Raw genomic sequence first — 10,491 nt, 5'->3', positions numbered from 1 at the left:
ACACACACACTACACTACACACACACTACACACACAGAGCCAGAGAGCTGCTGGACCAGAACAAGATGGTTCTGTTCGCCTTCGAGGAGGCTATAGGTACACACACACACACACACACACACACACACACACACACACACACACACACACACACACTACACACACACACACTACACACACTACACACACCAGACTACACACACAGAGCCAGAGAGCTGCTGGACCAGAACAAGATGGTTCTGTTCGCCTTCGAGGAGGCTATAGGTACACACACACACACACACACACACACTACACACACACTACACACTACACTACACACACACACACACTACACACACACACCAGACTACACACACTACACACACACTACACACACCTGACTACACACACCAGACTACACACACACACACACACACACACACACACACACACACACACACACACACACACACACACACACACACACACACACACACACACACACACACACACACACACACACACACACACACACACACACACACACACACACACACACACACACACACACACACACACACACACACACACACACACACACACACAAGCTGTACCCAGTAATTGAGGTAAACTGGGTGGCCCCCCCCATAGGTCCCCCCCTACATATTGTGGCGCCAGACCCCCCTCCACTAGAGCCAGGGTGGGTCTGGCTCCCCAATAGGGTGACCAGGAGGGTCTGGCCAGACCCCCACTGGGGAGCCCAGACTATGGTGGGGAGCCAGACCCTCCCACTGAGCCAGACTATGGGGAGCCAGACCCTGTGTCCTCCACTGGACCAGCCAGACCATGGTTTACTGGGGGAGACTTCCTGTGTCCACCACTAGACCAGCCAGACGATGGTTTAGTGGGGTTTACATGACTTCCTGTGTCCTCCACTAGACCAGCCAGACGATGGTTTAGTGGGGTTTACATGACTTCCTGTGTCCTCCACCACTAGACCAGCCAGACGATGGTTTAGTGGGGTTTACATGACTTCCTGTGTCCTCCACCACTAGACCAGCCAGACGATGGTTTAGTGGGGTTTACATGACTTCCTGTGTCCTCCACCACTAGACCAGCCAGACGATGGTTTAGTGGGGTTTAAATGACTTCCTGTGTCCTCCACCACTAGACCAGCCAGACGATGGTTTAGTGGGGTTTAAATGACTTCCTGTGTCCTCCACCACTAGACCAGCCAGACGATGGTTTAGTGGGGTTTAAATGACTTCCTGTGTCCTCCACCACTAGACCAGCCAGACGATGGTTTAGTGGGGTTTAAATGACTTCCTGTGTCCTCCACCACTAGACCAGCCAGACGATGGTTTAGTGGGGTTTACATGACTTCCTGTGTCCTCCACCACTAGACCAGCCAGACGATGGTTTAGTGGGGTTTAAATGACTTCCTGTGTCCTCCACCACTAGACCAGCCAGACGATGGTTTAGTGGGGTTTAAATGACTTCCTGTGTCCTCCACTAGACCAGCCAGACGATGGTTTAGTGGGGTTTAAATGACTTCCTGTGTCCTCCACTAGACCAGCCAGACGATGGTTTAGTGGGGTTTACATGACTTCCTGTGTCCTCCACTAGACCAGCCAGACGATGGTTTAGTGGGGTTTACATGACTTCCTGTGTCCTCCACTAGACCAGCCAGACGATGGTTTAGTGGGGTTTAAATGACTTCCTGTGTCCTCCACTAGACCAGCCAGACGATGGTTTAGTGGGGTTTAAATGACTTCCTGTGTCCTCCACTAGACCAGCCAGACGATGGTTTAGTGGGGTTTAAATGACTTCCTGTGTCCTCCACCACTAGACCAGCCAGACGATGGTTTAGTGGGGTTTAAATGACTTCCTGTGTCCCTCCACTAGACCAGCCAGACGATGGTTTAGTGGGGTTTAAATGACTTCCTGTGTCCTCCACTAGACCAGCCAGACGATGGTTTAGTGGGGTTTAAATGACTTCCTGTCTCCACCACTAGACCAGCCAGACGATGGTTTAGTGGGGTTTAAATGACTTCCTGTGTCCTCCACTAGACCAGCCAGACGATGGTTTAGTGGGGTTTAAATGACTTCCTGTGTCCTCCTCTAGACCAGCCAGACGATGGTTTAGTGGGGTTTACATGACTTCCTGTGCCCTCCACCTCTAGACCAGCCAGACGATGGTTTAGTGGGGTTTAAATGACTTCCTGTGCCCCTCCTCCACTAGACCAGCCAGACGATGGTTTAGTGGGGTTTACATGACTTCCTGTGCCCCTCCTCTCGCCCCTCGTTGTGTTGCAGGGTACATGTGTGGTTCTGCCGTGCTGGATAAAGATGGTGTCAGTGCGGCAGCCATCGCTGGGGAGATGACATCATACCTGGCCGCGAAGAACACCACGCTGTCACAACAACTCACTGCTGTCTACGAGGAGTGGGTCTCACACACACACACACACACACACACACACACACACACACACACCTCACGCAGACACACACTGTCACAACAACACACCACACACACACACTGTCACAACAACTCACTGCGTCTACGAGGAGTGGGTCTCACACACACACACACACACACACACACACACCTCACCTCACCACCTCTCCTCTCCCCCCCCCTCTCTCTCTCCCCTCCTCCCCTCCAGGTATGGGTACCACATCACTAAGAACTCCTACTTCATCTGTCACGACCAGGAAGTGATCCGAGCCATGTTTGACCGGCTGCGTCACTACGGCAACCAGGAGGATGTGTCGTACCCCAGGCAGTGTGGAGGCGTCGCCATCACCGCTGTACGAGACCTCACTACTGGATACGACAGCAGCCAGGCGGACAACAAGGCTGTGAGGAGATAAACACCCGCTCATCCTCCCTCGCTCTCTCTACCTCCCTCGCTCTCTCTACCTCCCACGCTCTCTCTCTCTACCTCCCACGCTCTCTCTCTCTACCTCCCTCGCTCTCTCTCTCTACCTCCCTCGCTCTCTCTCTCTAACTCCCTCGCTCTCTCTCTCTCTCCTCCTCGCTCTCTATCTCTCCTCCTCGCTCTCTCTCTACCTCCCTCGCTCTCTCTCTCCCTCGCTCTCTCTCTCTACCTCCCTCGCTCTCTCTCTACCTCCCACGCTCTCTCTCTACCTCCCTCGCTCTCTCTCTACCTCCCTCGCTCTCTCTCTCTACCTCCCTCGCTCTCTCTCTCTCCCTCCTCTCTCTACCTCCCTCCTCTCTCTCTCTCTACCTCCCACGCTCTCTCTACCTCCCACGCTCTCTCTCTCCTCCCACGCTCTCTCTCTACCTCCCACGCTCTCTCTCTACCTCCCGCTCTCTCTCTCCCACGCTCTCTCTCTCTACCTCCCACTCTCTCTCTCTACCTCCCTCGCTCTCTCTCTCTACCTCCCTACTCTCTCTCTCTACCTCGCTCTCTCTCTCTCTACCTCCCTCGCTCTCTCTCTCTCTACCTCCCTCGCTCTCTCTCTCTCTACCTCCCTCTCTCTCTCTACCTCCCTCTCTCTCTCTCTCTCTACCTCCCTCGCTCTCTCTCTCTACCTCCTCTACTCTCTCTCTACCTCCCTCGCTCTCTCTCTACCTCCCTCGCTCTCTCTCTCTACCTCCCTCGCTCTCTCTCTCTACCTCCCTCGCTCTCTCTCTCTACCTCCCTCGCTCTCTCTCTCTACCTCCCTGGCTCTCTCTCTACCTCCCTCGCTCTCTCTCTACCTCCCTCGCTCTCTCTCTACCTCCTCGCTCTCTCTCTACCTCCCTCGCTCTCTCTCTCCTCCTCGCTCTCTCTCCACCTCCCTCGCTCTCTCTCTCTACCTCCCTGGCTCTCTCTCTCCTCCCTGGCTCTCTCTCACCCTCCTCGCTCTTTCTCTACCTCCCTCGCTCTCTCTCCACCTCCCTGGCTCTCTCTCTCTCCTCCCTGGCTCTCTCTCTACCTCCCTGGCTCTCTCTCCACCCTCCTCTCTCTCTCTACCTCCCTGGCTCTCTCTCTCTACCTCCCTGGCTCTCTCTCTCTACCTCTCTCTACCTCCCTCGCTCCTCTCTCTCTCTCCCTCCCTCGCTCTCTCTCTCCTTTAATCTCTCCTCTCCTCTCCCCTCCTCCCTCAGCTCTCTCTCTACCTCCCTGGCTCTCTCTCTACCTCCCTGGCTCTCTCTCTACCTCTGAGGACCAGCGCTCTCTCTCTACCTCCCTGGCTCTCTCTCTCCACCTCCCTGGCTCTCTCTCTACCTCCCTGGCTCTCTCTCCACACCTCCCTCGCTCTTTCTCTACCTCCCTCGCTCTCTTTACCTGCCTCGATCTCTCTCTCCCTCCACCTCCCCTCCTCCACTAGTAGTCAGATGGTCTCCTTTAATCTCTCCCCCCCAGGTCCTCCCCTCCTCCCCCAGTAGTCAGATGATCACGTTTAGTTTCTCTAACGGGGGCGTGGCCACCATGAGGACCAGCGGAACGGAACCCAAGATCAAGTACTACACTGAGCTGTGTGCTGCCCCCGGCAACAGGTATAAACACACTATATACTACACTGAGCTGTGTGTTGCCCCCGGCAACAGGTATAAACACACTATATACTACACTGAGCTGTGTGCTGCCCCCGGCAACAGGTATAAACACACTATATACTACACTGAGCTGTGTGCTGCCCCCGGCAACAGGTATAAACACACTATATACTACACTGAGCTGTGTGTTTCCCCGCAACAGGTATAAACACACTATATACTACACTGAGCTGTGTGCTGCCCCCGGCAACAGGTATAAACACACTATATACTACACTGAGCTGTGTGCTGCCCCGGCAACAGGTATAAACACACTATATACTACACTGAGCTGTGTGTTGCCCCGGCAACAGGTATAAACACACTATATACTACACTGAGCTGTGTGCTGCCCCGACAACAGGTATAAACACACTATATACTACACTGAGCTGTGTGCTGCCCCGGCAACAGGTATAAACACACTATATACTACACTGAGCTGTGTGCTGCCCCGGCAACAGGTATAAACACACTATATACTACACTGAGCTGTGTGTTGCCCCCGCAACAGGTATAAACACACTATATACTACACTGAGCTGTGTGCTGCCCCGGCAACAGGTATAAACACACTATATACTACACTGAGCTGTGTGCTGCCCCCGGCAACAGGTATAAACACACTATATACTACACTGAGCTGTGTGCTGCCCCGGCAACAGGTATAAACACACTATATACTACACTGAGCTGTGTGCTGCCCCCGGCAACAGGTATAAACACACTATATACTACACTGAGCTGTGTGCTGCCCCGGCAACAGGTATAAACACACTATATACTACACTGAGCTGTGTGCTGCCCCCGCAACAGGTATAAACACACTATATACTACACTGAGCTGTGTGCTGCCCCGGCAACAGGTATAAACACACTATATACTACACTGAGCTGTGTGCTGCCCCGGCAACAGGTATAAACACACTATATACTACACTGAGCTGTGTGCTGCCCCCGGCAACAGGTATAAACACACTATATACTACACTGAGCTGTGTGCTGCCCCCGGCAACAGGTATAAACACACTATATACTACACTGAGCTGTGTGCTGCCCCCGGCAACAGGTATAAACACACTATATACTACACTGAGCTGTGTGCTGCCCCCGGCAACAGGTATAAACACACTATATACTACACTGAGCTGTGTGCTGCCCCCGGCAACAGGTATAAACACACTATATACTACACTGAGCTGTGTGCTGCCCCCGGCAACAGGTATAAACACACTATATACTACACTGAGCTGTGTGTTTCCCCCGGCAACAGGTATAAACACACTATATACTACACTGAGCTGTGTGCTGCCCCCGGCAACAGGTATAAACACACTATATACTACACTGAGCTGTGTGCTGCCCCCGGCAACAGGTATAAACACACTATATACTACACTGAGCTGTGTGCTGCCCCCGGCAACAGGTATAAACACACTATATACTACACTGAGCTGTGTGCTGCCCCCGGCAACAGGTATAAACACACTATATACTACACTGAGCTGTGTGCTGCCCCCGGCAACAGGTATAAACACACTATATACTACACTGAGCTGTGTGCTGCCCCCGGCAACAGGTATAAACACACTATATACTACACTGAGCTGTGTGCTGCCCCCGGCAACAGGTATAAACACACTATATACTACACTGAGCTGTGTGCTGCCCCCGGCAACAGGTATAAACACACTATATACTACACTGAGCTGTGTGCTGCCCCCGGCAACAGGTATAAACACACTATATACTACACTGAGCTGTGTGCTGCCCCCCCGCAACAGGTATAAACACACTATATACTACACTGAGCTGTGTGTGCCCCCGGCAACAGGTATAAACACACTATATACTACACTGAGCTGTGTGCTGCCCCCGGCAACAGGTATAAACACACTATATACTACACTGAGCTGTGTGCTGCCCCCGGCAACAGGTATAAACACACTATATACTACACTGAGCTGTGTGCTGCCCCGGCAACAGGTATAAACACACTATATACTACACTGAGCTGTGTGCTGCCCCCGCAACAGGTATAAACACACTATATACTACACTGAGCTGTGTGCTGCCCCCGGCAACAGGTATAAACACACTATATACTACACTGAGCTGTGTGCTGCCCCCGGCAACAGGTATAAACACACTATATACTACACTGAGCTGTGTGCTGCCCCCGGCAACAGGTATAAACACACTATATACTACACTGAGCTGTGTGCTGCCCCCGGCAACAGGTATAAACACACTATATACTACACTGAGCTGTGTGCTGCCCCCGGCAACAGGTATAAACACACTATATACTACACTGAGCTGTGTGCTGCCCCCGGCAACAGGTATAAACACACTATATACTACACTGAGCTGTGTGCTGCCCCCGGCAACAGGTATAAACACACTATATACTACACTGAGCTGTGTGCTGCCCCGACAACAGGTATAAACACACTATATACTACACTGAGCTGTGTGCTGCCCCGACAACAGGTATAAACACACTATATACGACACTGAGCTGTGTGCTGCCCCGCAACAGGTATAAACACACTATATACTACACTGAGCTGTGTGCTGCCCCCGCAACAGGTATAAACACACTATATACTACACTGAGCTGTGTGCTGCCCCCCGACAACAGGTATAAACACACTATATACTACACTGAGCTGTGTGCTGCCCCCGGCAACAGGTATAAACACACTATATACTACACTGAGCTGTGTGCTGCCCCCTCAACAGGTATAAACACACTATATACTACACTGAGCTGTGTGCTGCCCCCGGCAACAGGTATAAACACACTATATACTACACTGAGCTGTGTGCTGCCCCCGGCAACAGGTATAAACACACTATATACTACACTGAGCTGTGTGCTGCCCCCGGCAACAGGTATAAACACACTATATACTACACTGAGCTGTGTGCTGCCCCCGGCAACAGGTATAAACACACTATATACTACACTGAGCTGTGTGCTGCCCCCGGCAACAGGTATAAACACACTATATACTACACTGAGCTGTGTGCTGCCCCCGGCAACAGGTATAAAACACACACAGCAGTGCTCTAGCAGATGTGAAACTTAACTCTTTCCATCCCCCTCCCTCCCATCTCTCTCTTTCCTCCTCCCTCCATCTCTCCTCCATCTCTCACTTTCGTCCTCCCTCCATCTCTCTCTCCTCCATCTCCCTCTCTTTCCTCCTCCCTCCATCTCTCTCTCCTCCCTCCATCTCTCCTCCATCTCTCCTCCATCTCTCTCTCCTCCTCCATCTCTCTAATCCTCTCTCCTCCTCCCTCCATCTCTAATCCTCTCTCCCTCCTCCCTCCATCTCTCTCCTCCTCCCTCCATCTCTCTCCTCCTCCCTCCATCTCTCTCCTCCTCCCTCCATCTCTCTCCTCCTCCCTCCATCTCTCTCCTCCTCCCTCCATCTCTCTCCTCCTCCCTCCATCTCTCTCCTCCTCCCTCCATCTCTCTCCTCCTCCCTCCATCTCTCTCCTCCTCCCTCCATCTCTCTCCTCCTCCCTCCATCTCTCCTCCTCCCTCCATCTCTCTCCTCCTCCATCTCTCTCTCCTCCTCCATCTCTCTCTCTCCTCCATCTCTCTCTCCTCCTCCATCTCTCTCTCCTCCTCCCTCCATCTCTCTCCTCCTCCCTCCATCTCTCTCCTCCTCCCTCCATCTCTCTCCTCCTCCCTCCATCTCTCTCCTCCTCCCCCTCCATCTCTCTCCTCCTCCCTCCATCTCTCTCCTCCTCCCTCCATCTCTCTCCTCCTCCCTCCATCTCTCTCCTCCTCCCTCCATCTCTCTCCTCCTCTCTCCATCTCTCTCCTCCTCTCTCCATCTCTCTCCTCCTCCCTCCATCTCTCTCCTCCTCTCTCCATCTCTCCATCTCTCTCCTCCTCTCTCCATCTCTCCTCCTCCCTCCATCTCTCTCCTCCTCCCTCCATCTCTCTCCTCCTCCCTCCATCTCTCTCCTCCTCCCTCCATCTCTCTCCTCCTCCCTCCATCCCTCTATCTCTCTCCTCCTCCCTCCATCTCTCTCCTCCTCCCTTCATCTCTCTCCTCCTCCCTTCATCTCTCTCCTCCTCCCTCCATCTCTCTCCTCCTCCCTCCATCTCTCCATCTCTCCATCTCTCTCCTCTCTCCCATCTCTCCTCCTCCCTCCATCTCTCTCCTCCTCCCTCCATCTCTCTCCTCCTCCCCCATCTCTCTCCTCCTCCCTCCATCTCTCTCCTCCTCTCTCCACCTCTCTCCTATTCTCTCCATCTCTCTCTCCATCTCTCTCCTTCATCTCTCTCCTCCCTCCATCTCTCTCTCCTCTCCCCATCTCTCTCCTTCATCTCTCTCCTCTCTCCATCCTCTCTCCGTCTCTCCTCCTCTCTCCATCTCTCTCTCCTCCCTCCATCTCTCTCTCCTCCCTCCATCTCTCTCCTCCTCCCTCCATCTCTCTCCTCCTCCCTCCATCTCTCTCCTCCTCTCCCTCCATCTCTCTCCTCCTCTCTCCACCTCTCTCCTATTCTCTCCATCTCTCTCTCCATCTCTCTCCTCCATCTCTCTCCTCCTCTCTCCATCTCTCTCCTCCTCTCTCCATCTCTCTCTCCTCTCTCCATCTCTCTCTCCTCTCTCCATCTCTCTCTCCTCCCTCCATCTCTCTCTCCTCCCTCCATCTCTCTCCTCCTCCATCTCTCTCCTCCTCCATCTCTCTCTGTGTTTCAGTGATGTTAAAGGTTTACAGAAGGAGTTAGATGACCTGGTTACTGCCATCGTAGAGGACTTCTTCCAGCCCCAGAAGAATAACCTGCTGTCCAAGCCTGAGTAGCAGACATCAGTGGCTTGTAAACACAAAGACCCGCGCTGGTTTGACTTCCTGATCAAGATTCCCTTTCAGACATTCTTCTTCCAGAACTCACACACATTCTAGAACTCACACACATTCTAGAACTCACACACATTCTACAACTCACACACATTCTAGAACTCACACACATTCTACAACTCACGCACATTCTACAACTCACACACATTCTAGAACTCACACACATTCTACAACTCACACACATTCTACAACTCACACATCACACACACACATTCTAGAATGGGTGCGTTCCAGGCCGACTACCAATGCTGTGTGATTAATGCTTTCTGGATTTTCTGTTTGGATGACTTATTATAATTTTATTCATTTATTTTTATATTAAATGCCCTTTGTGTGTGTTGAATGCTGTAACACTGAGCAAAACAACTAATAAAAGTCCCATGATGGTAGTGACTGTCCAGTACTGTAGATAATTAATAAAATACTATATAATTTATTACATCACATGAATAGAATACTTCAGTTGTTGTGTATACATGATGGTAGTGACTGTCCAGTACTGTAGATCACTTAATAACCATCATTTATTCACACGTTAATAAAATACTAATAATGAATAAAATACTTCAGTTGTTGTGTATATTAGTGCCTTCAGAAGGTATTCACACCCTCTTTTGGACTTTTTACACATTTTGTTGTTACAAAGAGTAAAATAAAATGTATTGAATTGTCATTTTTCTCGGTTAACAATCTACACAAAAATATTCTCTCAAAAGTGGTAGGGGGAAATAAATTGAACATTTTATTACAAATGAATGAAAACTACACCATGAATATAATAAAATACTAATAATAAAACACTAATAAATATTTTTTCTGAAAACTACACCACGAATATACCTTTGATAAATAGATACATATTCCCCCTCCCTCCTTCCTCCCTGAGTCAATACATGTTAGAAACCCATTGGCAGTGATTACAGCTGGGAGTCTTCCTGGGTAAGTCTCTAGGAGTCATTACAGCTGGGGGTCTTCCTGGGTACGTCTCTAAGAGTCATTACAGCTGGGGGTCTTCCTGGGTAAGTCTCTAAGAGTCATTACAGCTGGGAGTCTTCCTGGGTAAGTCTCTATGA

The 10,491-nt window shown here is 51.1% G+C and overlaps 1 protein-coding gene across 1 annotated transcript in view; it reads left to right on the top strand.

Moving 5' to 3' along the window:
- Positions 1 to 9,807, top strand: part of pgm2 (phosphoglucomutase 2) — a 47,167-nt gene extending 37,360 nt beyond the window's left edge. Inside the window, exons 10-13 of the mRNA XM_052500464.1 lie at positions 2,299 to 2,428; positions 2,652 to 2,847; positions 4,362 to 4,495; positions 9,259 to 9,807. Coding sequence (XP_052356424.1) covers positions 2,299 to 2,428; positions 2,652 to 2,847; positions 4,362 to 4,495; positions 9,259 to 9,361 — 563 coding nt within the window. The 3' untranslated portion in view covers positions 9,362 to 9,807. The remainder of the gene's footprint in view (positions 1 to 2,298; positions 2,429 to 2,651; positions 2,848 to 4,361; positions 4,496 to 9,258) is intronic.
- The last annotated feature ends 684 nt before the right edge of the window (positions 9,808 to 10,491 follow it).

This window comes from Oncorhynchus keta, unplaced genomic scaffold (assembly GCF_023373465.1).
Source record: "Oncorhynchus keta strain PuntledgeMale-10-30-2019 unplaced genomic scaffold, Oket_V2 Un_contig_10686_pilon_pilon, whole genome shotgun sequence".
Classification (NCBI taxonomy): domain Eukaryota; kingdom Metazoa; phylum Chordata; class Actinopteri; order Salmoniformes; family Salmonidae; genus Oncorhynchus; species Oncorhynchus keta.
Note: the sequence above shows the minus strand (reverse complement) of the source record. Positions and strands in the feature narration are given on the sequence as shown.